The 19385-nt window shown below is 42.0% G+C and overlaps 1 protein-coding gene across 1 annotated transcript in view; it reads right to left on the bottom strand.

The window, feature by feature from the left end:
• The window catches only part of PCDH15 (protocadherin related 15), a 1464924-nt gene that overhangs the window by 179707 nt on the left and 1265832 nt on the right, over positions 1-19385 (bottom strand). Inside the window, exon 23 of the mRNA XM_054035363.1 lies at positions 10919-11035. Coding sequence (XP_053891338.1) covers positions 10919-11035 — 117 coding nt within the window. The remainder of the gene's footprint in view (positions 1-10918; positions 11036-19385) is intronic.

Genomic DNA, 19385 nt, shown 5'->3' with positions numbered 1-19385 from the left:
TCATGACTGTGGATGACATTAAGTAATCTCTTATTTCTAGAATACATGAATACTGTACTTTATGCATCTGCTCATGGGGATTTTCTCTCTTTCACAACTTCCTGGCCAGGATCAATACTCCATTCTAATATGTTTGACTTTTGCTGTGTTGGACGCTACTGATCCCAATCTTGCCTCTGTAGTCATTTTTCTTCATTGTCCCTCTCCCTCTTTTGGTAAGGATCCCAGAGGCCTTTTATCCTTGCCCTCCTTCTCTTTTCCTTTTACATCATATATCTGTGTGACCTCATCCACTCTATCTCATCTTACACTGAGTCACAAATCTCCTGCTCTGTTTCCCCACAACCAATTCCACATTTCAGCATGTTTCTGAAATTTCCACCTGGATGGGTTGCCAACATCTTAAACTTAACATGGCTTAAACTGAACTCCTTATTTTTCCTCTGAAAATTTCTTCCCCTTCCCCTTTATTTGTCTCTGTTGACAACACTACAATGCTCTGTCACTTTGGCCTATACCCTCAGGGATCATCTTTGACACTTCCGTCTCCTTCATCCAGATTGTGAGCAAAACCTGAGGCTTTTATTGCTTGACATTTATGAGATCTGACCTTTTCTTTCTGTCCAAACAGTAAACACTTTCATGCAGGATATTATCACATTCCACCTTAACTACAGCAACTACGGCCTTTCCATCCTCCTGGATGTCCACACTGCCCCCATGTCAATCCACTCAAAATACAACTACTAAAATAATTTACCATGCATGTCAATCTGACAGTATCACTTTCCATTTTTCATTTGGGTCCTGATTCTCCACTGTATTACTCCTGTTTTACACCATTATAACTCAATGGAGCTCTGCTGATATAAAACTGGTGTAACATAGTGGAAAATCAGGTTCCTTGTCTTCACCTTCCAGACCCTAGCAGACACTCCTTCCTACTTAGATACCTCGTCTCTTACTGCATTGCCTTCTGCCTATTTTGCTCAGCCTATGATGCTTCATATTTGACTGCTTCTCCAGCACACAGAATACCATTCCTGAGTTGGTCTACCAGGCCATTGTCCTCTCCTCATTCAGGGCCTGATCCAGCAAAACATTTTAACTTTTAACTCCTTCAATGTAACTATACATCTGCTTAAAGTTAATCATGGGCATAACTGCTTTCTTGGATTGGACTCCCAAACACCTATCTAAGACTTACATCTATTCCAATTCCTTCAAAAAAGAATTAAAGACTTTTGTATTTAGTTAAATTTATTTACCTGTATTAAAAATTAGAAATAATGGATGCTGGACTTAAGCCTTTGCTGAGTACCTACAAAATCTTATTGTCATAATTCTGTCCTTCCTCTATTTAGCTCTTCCTACTCTTCTGATATCCCTTTTGTTGTATTATTTCTGAAATTAGATTGTAATCTTTTCAGGCAAGGACCACGTTTTATTAGGACAGTGAGATGCCAAGCACACTTTTGGAATTATAAAATAATAAATAATAATTCCAAAACCAGGCACTGTGATAGTTCAAAGATCAGATGCGCCAGTTATTTTGTAAGCAGGATTCAATATATTGTTTTAGTATTGCATAATGCTGTATGCATATGAAACATATATGAAGTAAAATTAATCATATATTACAGCATTTTTACAATAATTTTTCACATTGTATTTTGTTCTGACAGATTTAGGTGTAACATTTTTAAAATAATTTACGTTCTCAACCAAAGATAAAACAAATTCAAATTGAAAATAGAATAAAATATTGCCCGGTAAGAATTAGAGTGACATTTTCTACAAACCATCAAATCCTACTCAAATCTTTGGTGAAATGCATTTGGGCGCAATGGTATAACTGACAGTTCACAGACGATGTGAACACAGAAATAACATGTCAGAAATTTCTCATTGCTAACAGCCAAGGTTGTTGAACACTTTGAAATCCACAATTTAAATTAAAAAATGTAATGGAGCAACTACGTGGGAGCATTAAGATTATTGGCCAAGACAGAGTTTTCTGCTATAACTGTATAAACATTAGATATGATGGAATTATTTTCCACAAACAAAGTTAAAAAAATTTACACTCCAAGAATGGCTTAGTAGTTTAAGTTTCAGGGTAGCAGTCGTGTTAGTCTGTATCCTCAAAAAGAACAGGAGTACTTGTGGCACCTTAGAGACTAACAAATTTATTAGAGCATAAGCTTTCGTGGGCTACAACCCACTTCTTCGGATGCATATGCATATGCATCCCGAAGAAGTGGGTTGTAGCCCACAAAAGCTTATGCTCTAATAAATTTGTTAGTCTCTAAGGTGCCACTAGTACTCTTGTTCTTTTTTAGTAGTTTAAGCATCAGTTTGAAATAGAGGTTTAAATCCCAACTCAGACATTCATCCTATAAGTTGGATAAATTGAGTTACATCTGTTATTATGTGGGAACATTTCAGTTGGATTCTTAGAAACCAAATTCATTTCCAATCTGCATAGACATTTAAAAAAACTGAATTGCACTTTTCATAAGACTAAGAACGTGTCTCAGTGTCCTTTACCATCATTTCCTCTCCCTTTATATTTGTGCATTGTGGTCTGAGCAGAATTTCCACCTGGCAGCTGTTCATCATACTCCCACAACTATACGAAAGCTCATGAAGCACTTCGGAAACATACACGCACCCACACATCATCATTCTGTGCCCAACCAAATTTGTGCTTGTAACTTGAAGGAAAATGTACGTTTTGGGAAGAATGGGGAACAATTGTTTGCAGCCTGACGTTTTAATTTTAGGAAGTAAAAAATAACATTTTTTTCTGTGAACTGAATATAGCCATATAGAATCCAGGAGTCACATGAGATTCTGACATCTGGCCTGCTGCAGTTTGGTTTTAATGATGCCATGCTGAGCAAACAGACTGGGCATATTCCTACTGAATAGAATTCACCATTTCAGCAGTCTAGGACTATTGGGAGAGCAAGGATAAGATTGTCTCTAAGTTGTCATTTGTTTCTCATGGCAGTTTTATGAGGGAGGAAGTTGGGCGATTGCTCCAAAGTATTCATGCTTTTGGTTTGTTTGTATTTAAAGGAGATCTGTTACTTTGAACATACAGGCTAGTAATATTTGTGTTTTTTATCAGAATGACAATTTTTTTTCATGCGACGGGGGGGGGGGGGGAAAGGTAAAATCTTTTATTGGACCAATTTCTGTTGGTGAAAGAGACAAGCTTTCAGGCTATACAGAAAAGAAGAACTTTTGTGTAGCTTGAAAGCTTGTCTCTCTCACCAACGGAGGTTGGTCCAATAAAAGATATTACCACGCCCACCTTGTCTCTAATATCCTGGGACCGAGATGGCTACAACACTATAAACAACATTTTCTGCAGAATTTGGCTCCTCTTTCTATTGATGATCTAGCTGCTTTTATAAGAGACAAACATTTTTCCAATTTTCTTTTCTCCTGCAGGCACTACACAGTCAAAACAGCTAAGTGAGAATGAGTTGGATTCTATTCCATATGGTGCATTATCAACAGTATTATTTTCTATGTTCCACTCAGTCCTGCCTGTGCAAACTCATTCAAGACAGTGGGGTTGAAAGAGTTCTTTTTTTATTTTATTCAGCCCCTGCAGCACCCCCACTGACCCAGTGTGGTGCTGCAGGCACACCCTGCTTCAGTTTGCCTTCTCTCAGAGACCCTTAAGAACGCCACAAAGTCCAGAAGGTATGAAAACTTCCCCACTAGGATTCTAATTTATTAAATCCAAACCATACTTGAAATAACGTCTCTTTCCATGGGCTCAGAGGGTTGTACAATCCTCCTCCCTGGAGCCAATGATTCTGATTCCTAACCTCTCTAGCCTGTAATATCTCCCATTGGCTCATGGATTGCACAGCCCTCCTTCTTGGAGACAGTAGTCTCTGTGGAGCTCCCCTCCCACAGCAGAGCTTTCTTTCTGAGCACCTCCTGGCAATTGAGCAGAGACGGCCTTTTATTGGATGGCTCAGGTGCTCGTTATTCAATTAACTGACTAGATAGGCTAGTTCTCCTTAAATTAGCTTGTCATATGTAGCTTGGGCTTGGACTCCCCTAAAATGGGGCCAGCAACCCTGTGAATAACTTTATTATACCACCCTCATCACTATAATACCTGAATGCAATGAGGGGATCTCAGGAAGATAATGGGGAGTAACTGAGGACCTGATTTGGTCTGCAAAACTTTTATTATGAGTGATATGTAAGGAGGAAAAAAATCCAGCTTGATTTTCATCCCAGGCTATGTTTATAAGGCTGACAGTTAGGAAATACTTTTCTTTCTTTCTTTCTTTCTTTCCTTGTAAAATAACAATCTTTTAAAGTTTGGATACCTTAAATTAGATATGTCCTATATCCAAATTCTTTTCCTGCTATTCAAATATATTAATTATCTGCAATTCACACAGAATCAGATTTTATATGGAATTGGTTACGATACAAACATGCAACAGAGAGTGCTGTGGCACCTTTAAGACTAACAGATGTATTGGAGCATAAACTTTTGTGAGTGAAAGTTTATGCTCCAATACAAACATGCAACAGAGAGTGCTGTGGCACCTTTAAGACTAACAGATGTATTGGAGCATAAACTTTTGTGAGTGAAAGTTTATGCTCCAATACATCTGTTAGTCTTAATACCCACAAAAGCTTGAATACCCACGAAAGCTTGAATACCCACGAAAGCTTATGCTCCAATACATCTGTTAGTCTTAAAGGACTACTTAAAGGACCACAGGACTCTGTCGCTTTTTACAGATCCAGACTAACACGGCTACCCCTCTGATACTTGATACAAACATGGAATCCCACACTGGCAGTTTAGAGTCACTTTTCACAGTAGAACTGAAGCTTAAGTGGTTTTTCCTGAAGTGATAAAACAGACTGATTAGTACTGCCCAATTAAGATCCAATTAGATGAAAAAAGTACCAAAAAATTGATGAAGGTCACAGTGAAACCTTTATCCCCCGAAGACAAATTTAAAGAAAGATGCTTTGTAATAGCAGAGAAAAGGTTATTTGTTTTATTTTTTCTATGATTGTCAGTCATTCATTACCCATCCGTCTTGTGACACCTCTTAATGTCAAAGCAGGCCCCAAAATACTAATGTGCTAGGAGGATAAAACAGCTAAGCAACTTTAATTCAATAGAAAAAATAAAAGCCAATTTGTTCTTTGTCAATTTTCTCTGATTTTCAAAGTCAGGAAGTGGCTTAGTATTGTTAGTCATTAGTTGGAAGTAAAACATGAACTATTCAAAAATGTATTAAATTGTTTTATTTTTAATAAGGAGACATAATTCCTCTTTAGATTTTAGCAAATCTTTATGGCCTTTTTCTTTTCTATTTTTGTTTCTGAGGATTAAGTTAAATTTTCAACTTTTTTAAAAAACAAACAGTATATTGCAAAATCCATTAATGTTAACTTTATTTTCTGTTCTAGTCTCTTTTTTCTTTTCTAGATTAATTAAAATAATTGTGCATAGAATTCTATTTATTTCCATTACAACCTATATGCATGCATTTAGAGAGAGAGAGAGGTTGTAATGGAAACATACATATATGTATACACATCATATATATACACACACACATCTAAATAATGTGTATGTATTACTGTATATATATTAGTAATATATTAACTTTAAAAATGCTATTAAATTACCTTCCCTAAATAAGTAAAGAGAAAAAATTGTTCTTCAGATTTTGGCTAAATTTTATTTATTCATTTCCCCCCTTTCGAGGTTTAGTTTAAATTTCCACATGTTTATACATATGCATATGTATAGGGTCCAGCTATATGTGGAATGGACTAGCATATATACAGATTTAAGCTGAATCCTATGTGCAGTGATTTTGCTATCTCTCTCTCTCTCTGTCACACACACACACTTTGGTCTTTAGTGGGAAACTCCCCATTCTCCCCACCCTCAGAGCAGAGAGGACATTTAAATAAATATTAGAGAAAGCATTGTAAGGAAGGAGTACTGGGGAAAATTTTAGTTGGAGGTTTTATATTATATTATCACAGTCCTTTTTAGAGGTCACAGTCAATATCTGGACTCCATTGTGCTAAATGTCATACAAACTCACATGATGTATGAAGTGTAGTTGTAGCTGTGTCGGCCCCAGGATATCAGAGAGATAAGGGGGGTGAGATAATATCTTTTATTGGACTATGTAACAGTGGCAAGTGTCTGCAGTCTTTAAACAGTTCCGGCCCTGGTACTGGCAGTACCCCAGGGATTCTTCCCAGGAGGCAGTGCCCTCTTGGTCTGTTCTGGCCCCAGATCTCCAGCTGGGCCTCTGAACAGCTCAGATCCCTTTCTGAGGGTTATCACTATCCAATTGTAGGACTCTTCCCTAGTGGCATATGGGGGACCAAGACCTGGCCACTACTCCAGGTCCCAGCCCAGGGACCCTAAGAATAGTAGCCATGCGCCACTGTGTTCCTTTAATGAAGCTGCTTTCAGTTCCCTAGGCCACTTCCCTGAGGCCCCAGCCTTCACTGATGCTTCACCCTTATGTCAGGGCTCTCCTATATCTGCTCTGGCCCAGCAGCCAGTCAGAAGCTCTTTCTTGCTTCCCGGGCCTACTGACCTGTCCATGGCACTGCATTTCCCGTTGGCCATCTGCACTCCTCTGGCTCGAGGAAGGAACTGTCTGTCTCTGGCTCTGCAGTTCTTTTTTATATGGTCCTCTTGGGCATCATTTGGCTGCTCCTTGCAGCCTCTCTGATTAACTAGCCCTTTGTAGCCTCTCTTGGCTGCTCGGAGGACTTAGCTCCACTGCTCCTTTCCTGCGACAAATGTGGCAGGATTCTGAGGCTTCCAGCAGGGGGCCTCTGGACCTAGTCCATCCCATCACAGACAACTTCTGTGAGAAAGACAGAGCTGTTCAGCATATTTGGAGCTGTATGTAGTGGTCAGAGGGTTATAGATGGTGAAACTGGTGATGATAATATTTCATTTATTTTCTACTTCCTGAGCAAATGCAAGAAACAAAACATTATCCCCAAAGGTCTCACTATCTATTACCCTCTGACCACTACATACAACTCTAATTATGCTGAACAGCTCTGTCCCTCACCAACAGAAGTTGATCCAATGAAAGATTATTACCTCACCCATCTTGTCTCTCTAAAACTCATACAATGACATTTTCAATTATTAATACATTGACAATGGTAGCTGTTGGAACTGGACAGATTTCAGGACGTTCTGAGGGAGTAAACTATGTTGCCAAATCACCACTATCTATGGTCTGGTGATATATTACAGGATTCTTTTGTACATGTCTATTAATTAGAGCTGGTCAAAATTCATCTAAATGTTCATGGGAAATTATCAAAATATTTCATTATGATAATGACAGTTAAAATATTTAGATTATTCTATTCTATGCTATTATAACAGTCAAAATGATGAAGTTGAAACAAAATGATTCAATAAGATCAAAATGAAATATTTTGGAATATTCCTTTTTGTGAAAAAACTCAGAGATATATTGACTTTTCATCAAAATTTGGGACAAAATCAAATTTTGAAGTATCAGAATTTACCATAGGCTGAAAAACAGAAAATCATTTTTTCAGCCAGCTCTACTATTGATACAGTGGATCCTAAATAGCCTCTCTTCTGGCCTTGCCCACATCGTTCACTGGATTTACAGATAACTTGCAATGAATAAAACAAGAAGGGAATATGGCTAACATGGTGGTGGTGGAGTCCTGATCCAGGGCCCCTGGACTGTGACCTAAGGAATTTATCAAGCTTTGAGCTGTGGCTGTGCAGGAGGCAAAGAAAATAATTGTAACATCCCTCATAACTAAGGTTAACATTTTGTCATGGTTGTCTTTAGTAAAAGTCATAGACAGGTCCCAGGGAATAAACAAAAACTCACGGAAGCCCCGTGACTTGTCCCTGGGTCCAGCACCCACTCCTGCTGGGACTCTGGCATCCCCCTCACCATTCACAGTGGCCGAGAGTGCTGCCGCCCTCCCCCCACTATGCATGGCGGCTCAAAGGGAGTGTGGCTGGGAGCTGCAGGTCCCCTGGCGGCAGCTGGGAGCTGCAGGAGGCCCTTGCAGTAACTGGGAACTGCCAGGGCCCTGCCGGCTGACAGCTTCAGCCCCACCGCCCCAGGGCTGAAGCAGAAATATCATAGAAGTCTCTGGAAGTCACAGATTCTATGACATTCATGACCTCCATGACATAATCTTAGCCTTACTCATAGTATATACAAGTCATACACAGTGGAACTGCTCCCAGGGGTGGATAATTTGGTTAATGTGAGATGACTAACTGTAAATCGAGTACATATTTTACCTGTGAGGAATTTGCAGGTTACTTTGAGGATATCATCTCTTGAATTGAGACAATTTGCTGAGTCCCTAGGTGACAGGGAATTCCTGAGGGGACAAAATGGAGCCATCTCTGTTCAAATTTCACCCAGTGTTGCTCACTGAACTCCTTGAAATACAGTGTGTGCTTCATTGTACCCATGTTCCTCCTAACTTTCTAATGAAATTGCCGAACTTTGCAAGTTACGATAACGTCCTTTGTAATGTGAACACCTGAACCACACACCTCACTAATGTCCTTAATACCAAATACACAGAATATCAAAGAGATACTTGATGACAACAAAGCTTCAAGCAATATCAACCTCAGATGGAAATCTTAGAACACTAAAGTAATTAAAGTTTCAGAATATCCTCTTAGAAGAATTTTCAAAATAACTTGACAACAAATTATGGGAGGTGTGAGCAATCAGGATTAATTCCTCCTCAAATCACTGGATGCCTGATTAGGGCTAGATTGTACGTAATCTTACTCCCCCAGGGCAGAGAACAGACAATGCCCAGCCATTGTGTTCCCAGGCACACAAATTGGAGAAATCCATCATGAACAGCAGTATTAGTCTCCACCTGTCTTGAGTGTGCTCCTTCAGCTGAGCATGAGGACTAGCCAGCCCGTCCTCCAGACAGATTAATGAGCTCAACTGGGTTGCATTAGGACCACCAGATTGGCTGGCCTGCCTGATTGTCTGAAGGAAGCCAGCAGGCCTGTTTTCAAATTCAGCAGCAGCTGCAATTACTCATACCCTTGCCTTGTTTCCAGCCTTGCCACCTGGCTTAATTCTTGTTGTGTTCCAGTTTGCTCCAGCCTTGGTTTCTCCTGCCTCTGGCTCCGACCCTGGGCTCAACACCTGGGTTCTGACTCCAACTCTGATCCTGGACTCCAGTCCCTGGCTCCCGACTCCTGCTCCAACCACTAGCCCCATTTGAGGGTACGTCTTCACTACCCGCCGGATCGGCGGGTAGTAATCGATCTATCGGGGATCGATTTATCGCTATTCTCGTAGCTGAAGTTGCGTATCTTAGATTGATCCCCCCCCTCAGTGAAGACCAGCCTTGTGACACCACCAAAGAAAGCTACAGGGGAAACATGAGGGTGGGGCTATTGCCCTAATCCCCATCCACAATGGCTACCAGAGCTAGGCCAGCAAAGGGATATGCACACTGACCTCTGTGAAAGGGCGTAGCAGAAGCTGCTAAGATCTATGCTCCCTTATGTTAGTGGAGGCATTGCGCCTTGCTAAGGCACAATGGGTCTGAGAATGGCTGACAGTATTTAGCACCTCTTCAGCCCTTCCATGCAACCCCAAATATTGCCCTGATATTGACAGATCCTTAGAATACAGACTGTGTTTTCCTCTGTGTTCTGTATAGAGTTCAACACAGCAATGGCATTAATCAAATAATGTATACCAATAATAAATAAATATTGATACTATTAACCTGAATTTTAATAGTTCTCTCTTTACAGATTTTAAACATACAATGGGCCAGATCCTAAGCTGATGTAAATTAGCCCAACTTAATTGACTTCAAAGGAGCTAGACTGATTAACATCAACTGAAGGTCTTTTCCATTTTGTGTTTGGATTTTTTGCAAAGGGATAGCACAGACAGGACATATTAAATATGACTTATATAAGTACAGCCTTAGTATTTCAGTGCTTCTCAGCGTTAAAAAAAAAAACTACTTTGTACTGTATTTAACGATAACTGATTTATGTGGAACTCTGTCAAAATATTATCATTAGCTTTTAATGTGCATTGCAAACACTCTCTCAGAACGCCACTCCTTGAGCATTTGGAGTGTATCTTCTTCTTAATATTCTAAACATTAACAATTAAAATTAAACACTTCTGACAGAATATCTTTGGCTTTTATTGTCCTCAGTGTATCATTTGGTCACCAGTGTTCATGAACCTCCTTGATTACACAAATAGACATTACCCATCAGAAAAGTTAACAAGTCAAAAATGTGCACATTTCTGTCAATCAAGAGCTTCACCAGGGAACAGTGATAAGAAACCAGTGGCAGAAATAATCTTTATCCCCAGATCAACCAAGCTCAGTTCAAATACTGCCTTTCCAAAAAGGGCTACAGATGAACTGTGCTGTTTTGTAGAACACTAGTATGTCACATAGATTGGAAACTCACAATGACTGCAAATCAAGGAAATGACAAGCTTGCAAAGTTGTGTTTTGTTTTCTTTTTAAGCCACAGAGCTGTTCCAAATGCAGGCAGTCATGGGTTTGCTTCCTGCCTATTCTTTTTATCATCTGTGCTATGAAGCTGGATAACTTCCCATCAAAAAGAAGCTGTATCGTTGATTTGTCAGCCTTGGGAAAAATCATTTGAAATGCAGCCTATGTCCATGATGACAAAGGACAGGCTGGAATAAAAAATTTATGCGAGCTACTGCTGTGCGAGACTCATAATAATCTCCTTTGTTGCTCAGAGGGTTAGGTCACATATGAGGGTTAAAGATTTTTCCCTCTTGGGTGAAGTGTATTAACAAAATCATTTGCTTACCAGAGGATCCTGATCTTCAGCTGAAACTGTAGCGATAACAGTGCCCTTGATTGCATCGGGAGCAACCATTCCCCTGTAGAGAGTTTTGCTAAATACTGGGGAGTAATCATTCATATCCTGCAAAATATAATTAAGAGTTTAGTTCTCAAGTTGAAACAAGATTATGGACCTATCCACAATTGTTCTTTCAAACTATACCCATTCACTCCCTTCCCATTAGAGAACCCATTTGCCACTGTCAGCCTTTCCATACTCTCAATTCTATTACTATCACACAAGCCTGGCACCCAAGAGAAAGATGCCAAATTTTCAATACAGTATTATTGTGTGAGGGATCAACGTAAAGTAATTCTACTTCAGAAAACAGTCTGTCACCCAAGTAAATAAAGCTTCCAGGGACTGCAGAGATTCTTATGACAGTTGTTTTTCAAGCAATGTCCCACAATATGGCTTTGTTAATTTTCTAAACTGGATGCGCTTGCTCTTTCCTGAAAGTGCTTTTTATACTATATGTGACAAAATGACAAGAAAATACAGGACCAGCTTACTATAAACACTTTATGAGAGCCTAAATTATGCTTTTCATAGTGACCTATGTATTGTGAAGGAAAAAATTACGTTAGAAGCAAAGGTACCTTATATTGAGGGAGGCAGTAAAAAGAAAATAAAAATATAAAGCAAAGTTCAACCATGCTCAGCTGAAGGACCATTAATAACTCCCCTATCAGGAGCCAAATACATTTCAAAGCTTCTCTCCAGCAATACTGTAATTCATTAATAGGAACAATAATTTACCTTGATAGTGTGATCTATCCTGAAATATGTACTGTATAAATAACCCAATCAGGATCAAGGCCCACTACATTTAGTTTTATTTATTTAATTTTTTTAAATTAAACAAATGCAACTTTAAACCACAGTTTTTACTTTTAATTTAATGTCTCTTTTCTGCATTAAATCTATTTTCATAATTTAGGGTTACCATATTTTAGTTTTAAAAAAGGAGGACACTCCACGGGGCCCCAACTCCGCCCCTTCCCCAAACTCCCTGCCCCAACTCTGCCCCCTCCCCTGAACGCTCCGCCCCCTGCTCCTCCCCCTCCCCCTCCCCTGCTTCCCGAGAATCAAATGTTTGCGGGAAGCCTGAAACAGGGAGGCAGCAGGTAAGCTGGGGCGGGGTGTGGCGCAGCCCAGTCCGGCCCCCCTGGCCGAGCGGCTCCTTTTGGCGGCCGGCCGGCCCAGGCCAAGAGGCTCTGGCCCCGGCATCTCCCGCCTGGCTCGGCTCGGGCCCTGAGGCGCCGGCCCCCGGCCGAGCACCCCCGGCCCAGCACCGCCGTCTCTGGCCCCGGCCCCAGGCCCGGCCGAGCACCGCCGGCCCTGGCCCTGGCCCCTGGGCCCCGGCCATGGCTGAACACCGCCGGCCCCGGGCCTCAGCCGAACACCGCCGGCCCCGTCCCGGCCCCGGGCCCGTCCCGGCCAAGTACCGCCGGCCCCCGGCCCGGCCCGGCCCCGTCCCAGCACCGCCGGCCCCGGTCCCATCCCGGCCCCGGGCCTGGCCCAGCACCGCCGGCCCCAGTCCCATCCTGGCCCCCGGCCGAGCACCTCCAGCCTCGGCCCCCGGCCGAGCACCGCCAGGCCCTCCCTCCTATTTTCCCGGACATGTCCGGCTTTTTGGGATTTCCTCCCGGACGGGGATTTGAGGCCCCAAAAGCTGGACATGTCCGGGAAAATCCGGACGTATGGTAACCCTACATAATTTGAATGTATTAGTAACAGATTTATACATTTTTGCACTTGCAGAGAAAACAGATGAGTTATACTCATTAAAAAATGCATGTTTGACTTTTAAATGACCAAAATCAAAGAGGGAGCGCATGGAGATGAGCACATTGTCCCAAACACACAGGAAAAATGCCAACGTGTGAAGGATGTGGTTTTAATTAGGCTGCGCCTTTATTATCTCGTTTGGGAATTATCTGGCAATGAACTGCACTGTACAAATTATCATTCCCTCCTCACTCATTTCCAACTACTTGTGGAAGGTGGCCATCAGTCCCCCCATAAATCCACCGCCCTCCCCTCACATAAGCGCTCGGGGGGCTGAGAAAAGGGGATTGTTAGGAGCTTCGGTCTCATTCCCCAGCTGCTTTAGGGGATGCCTTCCCCCAGAGTGTACTTCCAATTTCAGTTTTTCAGGGAACCAGATCCCTATAGAACAAGTACCTGCACTGGACACCTGCCACTAGTTTGGCTGCCACTCCCCACTGCCCGCCAGGTTCCCAAATACTTAATAAGTCCCTCCCAAACCAAAAATATATCCTGGATCAGAGAGCTGTACTCCATTATCCCTAAAAATTTTGGTGTGCAAGTATCAACTTCCCTCTCCTGATGATTCACACTTTGTAACCTACAGAGGCCTGACAGAATCTCACCACACTGTCCACTGTAATATTTCAAACCAGTTTGCAGTCTGCCCAGAGAAAAGGTCCTGGATCTGCCCTAAATCTCTCTGTTCTTGATGATTAAGTCCCCCTGCCCCATACAAAATCCCAGATAATTTTCACCCTGGTGTACAGTAATCATTTCAGCTGGCCATTTCTTGGATGCTCCTCTTGCCAAGACAACTCAGGTTTGCCTCAGCACCAAAGGCCCAGCTGCAAACCTCTAGGGAACTGGCTGCCCACCTCTGGGCCCATAGCTCCAAACATTGGCTCTTCCCTTGCTTCTGATATAACAACCCTTTATCCATATCAACTCAGAATAGCCCAATGATGAGGCCCAGCTGTGAACTTCCAGGGGGAACTGGCCATCTGCCTGTGGGCCAAATGCGAGACAGAGCTCTAACTGGCAGGTCAGGGCATAAATAGATATATAAACTCTCCCTGCTGGTCTACCTGGGGCCCAATGGCTTTCAAGAGCCTTTCTAGCCAGTCCCTAGATCAGGTGATGCCTAACTCCCTTCCCCCCCACCCCACCAAAAGGAGGGGGGAACCCTTAAAAGAGCCACACCCTCTTTCTTGCTGCTTGACCAGACAAACCCCTCCCCATCTTTGAGGCTGTGGGGGCTGAATTTTGCAAATTGTTCAATTAAAATAGATCAGAATTCCTTACATTGGATTATGGGGATAGAAATGGGTGCCTTCAAATTTGCTGACCTTTTTCAGCTGGGCATCTTACTTCGTCTGACAATGTAAAATGGAAGACTAATTTACACAAACAAATCACATTTTTCTAAATACTTCAAAGTGATGCCAAGTTTGACAAAAATTAAGGCCTTGCTCTACCTTGCCCCGAAAGACTCATTCTGGAATCTTTGTATTGCTGTGTATGTGTGTGTGCGCACACGTGTATGTATATATAGAAAGAGTTTTGAAGCGTCACACAGCAATCGCAGATTATAGGAGTCCATCCACACTCCATTTTTGATTATTACTATTTATTATTTGTATAACCGTCAACATCTAGAACAGAATAAAAAGATGGTTCCTGCCCCAAACATGGGGGAAAGATGCTGGATTCATCTAGTGAAGTTGATCTGATCGCATATACAGGTGTAAGTACCAAAACAATCAGAGAGTCTAAATTAAAACTAACCCAAGTACAGATTTAGGCACCAGCTATTATGTGCTCCATACAAATTTTAGTTCAGGTTTAAGACTGTCTATACCAGTGGTTCTCAACTTCCATAGTAGGATCCCTGCTGGAACTACCCTCCTATTTAGCAATAAGGGAAGGGCAGGTCATGAACTTGTGACCATCTGTCCCCCACACCAGATGAGGACTCCTGGTATCAATCATGCTGGAAAAAATCCAAGTAACAATGGAGATCATATGCATGTCCTGGGGATATAACCATGTTGCAAAATTCCAGGAAAATAATGGCTAAACAAATCTTAAATATAGCTCTTCTAATTTCATCTAAATTTTGCCTCCTATGTTAGGAAAAGGTCATGGGGGTGGGTATAATAGGCCAGGGAAGGCCGTTGCCATGGGACACTGGGCCAGGGATGCTGTGGTCCCGGGCCTGCCAGCGCGACTGGGGCTGTTCTGGCCGGGGCTTGATCGGTGGGCTGGCTGGGGCTACTCCAGACGGGGCTTGAGTTGGTTGGCCGGCTGGGACTGGCCTAGGGCTCCTTTGGCGGTGATGGCAGGGGAGCAGCTTGGGATTCCGGCCAGCCAGGGGCTTCTCTGGCCACAGGGGGCTCTGGCTGGAAGGGGTGGGGCTCAGGACTTCGTGTGGAAGAGGTGGGGCTGTGGGGCTAGTCTCCCCAAAGGGGGGTGAGAGTCTGTAGCCCAGTGGGCCAACTTACCTGTATTATATTCATTGCTTTGTTATTTTGCTTTATTATATTTAGTAGTAATGCAAGGAACCTACAGGCTTTTATCCTGTAAGATTTGGCTTTAGTAGATAGTGTGAGGCTTGACGCCTATAACCTTTGGTATAGATAAACTTAAGTAACTTGTACGTTATAGGGAACTGAAAGTACCATGCAAGAGGGGGAATTTGGTCCAGAATACTGACATCAGCCACCCACAGAACACAGCTGACCCCAGCACAGAACATAGTTGACACCAGCATCCGGAAAGTTCTGGGCAAGACCTCTGACCGCAAAGCTGCCATGACAGCAAATTGAAGTGTATGCTAATAGGGTAACATCATACATATATTAACCTATAGAAAACGGACACCTTAAGGGAAGCAAATACAAATAAGGACCTCTATTGAATATGCATTGGTCATGGATCTTTAGCATAACCTACTATAAAAGTAACATCCCAGGGGCAGCAGAGAGATTGTCAAGATGTAGACCGTAGGAGGAGTAAGAATGATGGCCACCAGGGAAAATGAGGACGGTGACAGTTATGAGAAAGATAATGGTTAAGTATGAAAGATAAGGGTGTAAGTATGGACGTCCAAATGTACTTTCTGTATTATCTCTAACTGCTTTGTTAAGTTTAAATGTGTGCATAACTTTGCTAAATTATTAAATCATATATTTTTATATAGAGAGAGTTCCTATAGTGTGAGTGTTGCACCTGTGCACATCGGGTTCCCAAATTATATGGCAATTTTACAATAATCTTACTGGGCCTGATCTTGGGAAAGAACCTGTTAATCCTCAAGTTACAATTATATATAGCCAACTTTGGGTCAGGCTACAAGTCCACCCATCACACATGGAACAGGGAACTGACATTTTCAAAATGTAAGAAAGAAAACAAAACAAAAAAACACCCCACCTACATCCCACCCAACATCAACAACCCTGCACTGATTCATCAATAAGTTTAAATATGCAAACACAGAAAAGTCTATGAATCCATTAGATGCATAAGTATTAGCTATTAGATGTACAAGTAAATATAGCATTTGCATTGTGGAAATGTTAATGATTCTATAAAAATCTTGGCCAAAGTTTTCAAAAAATAGGATCCTCCAGTTAAGTTCCTTAACCTCTACATTCTTAATGACTTCAGTGGGAGCCGCTGGGTGTTGAGAAGTTTTGAAAACCAGCCTACTTATTTGAGAGGCTAAGGGTACGTCTTCACTACCCGCCGTATCGGCGGGTAGCAAGCGATTTATCTAGGATCGATATATCGCGTTTCGTTAAGACGCGGTTTATCGATCCCTGAATGCGCTCACCGTCGACTCTGGAACTCCACCAGAGCGAGCAGCGGTAGCGCAGTCGACGGGGGAGCCGCGGCCGTCGATCCTGCGCTGTGTGGACCCCAGGTAATTCGATCCAAGATACTTCGACTTCAGCTACACTATTCGCGTAGCTGAAGTTGCGTATCTTGGATCGATCCCCCCTGCTAGTGTAGACCAGCCCTAAATCAGGATGTAAGAACCTAGTTTGAGGTCCTGTTTTTGAAATTCTTCATCTTTTAATTTTCATATTTGACATTCATTAGATTTAAACTTGTAATCTTAACATAATAGTAACATAGGTTTGGGTAGGGTTGTTATTAATTATTATTATTATCTACTTATAATTATATGGCTTTAACATTACCTCAAATTATTTAAGTCAAGGAGAAATTGTATTTTTAAAAGTTAATGCTTCTGTACTGTCATTGGCTTGGGAGAGGTATGATGCCATGTTTGGGGAGAGAGACACACACAAAGCAAAACAAAGGGCTGGTCTACACTTAGTCCGGACTTCGGACTAAGGTACGCAAATTCAGCTACGTTAATAACGTAGCTGAATTCGAAGTACCTTACTCCGGACTTACCGCGGTCCAGACGCGGCCGGAAGTCTCCCCCCGTCGACGCCGCGTACTCCTCTCGGCGAGCTGGAGTACCGGCGTCGATTGTGAGCACTTCCGGGATCGATCCCAGAACATCGATGGCGTGCCTCCGGACCAGCCGGTAAGTGAAGACTAGGCCAAAGAGGAAGCCCTTTCTATGGGATTTGGAATCAAGGCTCTTGGACACTTACACAGACCTGCAAATTACCTCCCTAAGGGGAGGATTTATCTGAAACTGCACGTATTTTCCTTTGTGCTGGCAGGGTAGTTCTGATGCCAATAGTACATTTTCTTTTAAGTGGAAAAATGTGAGAAGGGACAGATTTTTCATGCCAAAACAGTTCTGGACTTGTACTTCACTTTGGTGATTTTTAAAAATCATCTCCTGAAGGGTTCTAACTGCAATAATTATTAAATAATACTTTGCAGCAAGAAGTAATTTGCAATTCTTCCTTTCCTGGTTTTGTCTGTTACTTCTTTTCTTTCACTGTCTTTAACCTACACAGGTTACTTTATGTTCTTAGTGTTTGCTGGCAAACAATCACATTCATGGACAATGCAAACCAAAGAAGCATGAATTAAGTGAATGTAAACTCCTATTTCACAAAGAGATTAAGACAGTCACCCACTGCATGCAAACAAAGCTTCTGCATTCATTGTGTATTTGACTCTTGATTAGTGAATATGAATGACACTACGTATGCCAATGGGAATGAGAAGGTCTAAACTACAGGTAGAGTATCTCTTTAAAGAAAGAAAAGTGCAACTTTTTCAATACTTTGACAGGAACCTTCATCATGAGCTCTCCAATTAAATTAGAATCTACTACTTTCATTTATAAAGGTTTAAATACAGGATGGCCAAATGGGCCTCTCAGACATTGTTCAATAACTTTTTTCTGATATTGGGACTGCAATTCAAATCCCCTTCTATCTGATTAGACAGATCAGTGGTTAAATAATTAAAAAAAAAAACAGATCAATCTGATTGCATTTTCATTACTAGTGATGCTACTTGAATGGATGTTATGATTTTTCCAAGATCTGCTCATATTTGTTACATGCTGGTCTCTCAACTACAACCCTAGGAATATCACATTACCACTGTACTGGAAATCTGAGGAAAAAGTTGTTTTTGTGCTTATCTGAACCTACTGAGGTTCTTTTGTTGCTATCTGGAGTCATGTCCCAGTTATTTAAGTCTGAGCGATGTTATTTATGGATCTGGTCATGAACAGTAACCATTTCCTGTCCATATTCCTTTAATTGTTGTGGTGAATATACGAAGCCTTATCCTCTGCTACCCTGTTCCCGTGCTTCCCGTAGGAACTGTAGAAGGGAGCTTTAGACCTGGTCTAGCCTTTGGTGTAAGTTAGAATAGCTCCATGGCAGCACCTCTGTGGGGATATTGTCCAATAGCCATTTCTACATCTTTAATGACCCCCTTTGCACTGAATTGCAACAAAGGGGACATAGAGCAGAAGAGAACTGGATCCACTGTATATTCAAAAGACTATCTTTGACACAGAAGCATAGACATTTCAGGTGTCCCCCACTCCTGCTTCCTCACTGAAACTTACCAGAGACATAGATGAGAGATGAGCAAACCATTTCAGATAAAATAAAACCAAACCCAAACAATCTCCCAAACCAAACCCAGCCTGATCTCTTTTAATTTGGCAGGTGAAAGTTCAGCTTTCAACCTTATTTTACATTTCCACATGCATCTGCACTTTCACGTTTCAGCCAATACCAGAAGCAGGAGTGCCAAAGTGTCAATAAAACTGCTTTCCCAGTGTATCTGGCTCTAGATGCAGGCAGTACAGCAAACCTCATTAGTTTAGAAAGTGCATCCTTGCAAAATTACATCCTTAATTAGTTTGAATAAGCATTTAGACTCATAGACTCATAGACTTTAAGGTCAGAAGGGACTAGTATGATCATCTAGTCTGACCTCCCGCATGATGCAGGCCACAAAAGCTGACCCACCCCCTTTCCCTTGACTCAGCTGTTGAAGTCCCCAAATCCTGTGATTTAAGGACTTCAAGTCGCAGAGAATCCTCCAGCTAGCGACCCCCGCCCCATGCTGCGGAGGAAGGCGAAAAACCTCCAGGGCCTCTGCCAATCTACCCTGGAGGAAAATTCCTTCCTGACCCCAAATATGGCGATCAGTAGAATCCCGAGCATGCAGGTAAGATTCTCCAGCCAGACCCTCATTG

Source organism: Malaclemys terrapin, chromosome 7, assembly GCF_027887155.1.
Source record: "Malaclemys terrapin pileata isolate rMalTer1 chromosome 7, rMalTer1.hap1, whole genome shotgun sequence".
Classification (NCBI taxonomy): Eukaryota; Metazoa; Chordata; order Testudines; family Emydidae; genus Malaclemys; species Malaclemys terrapin.
Note: the sequence above shows the minus strand (reverse complement) of the source record. Positions and strands in the feature narration are given on the sequence as shown.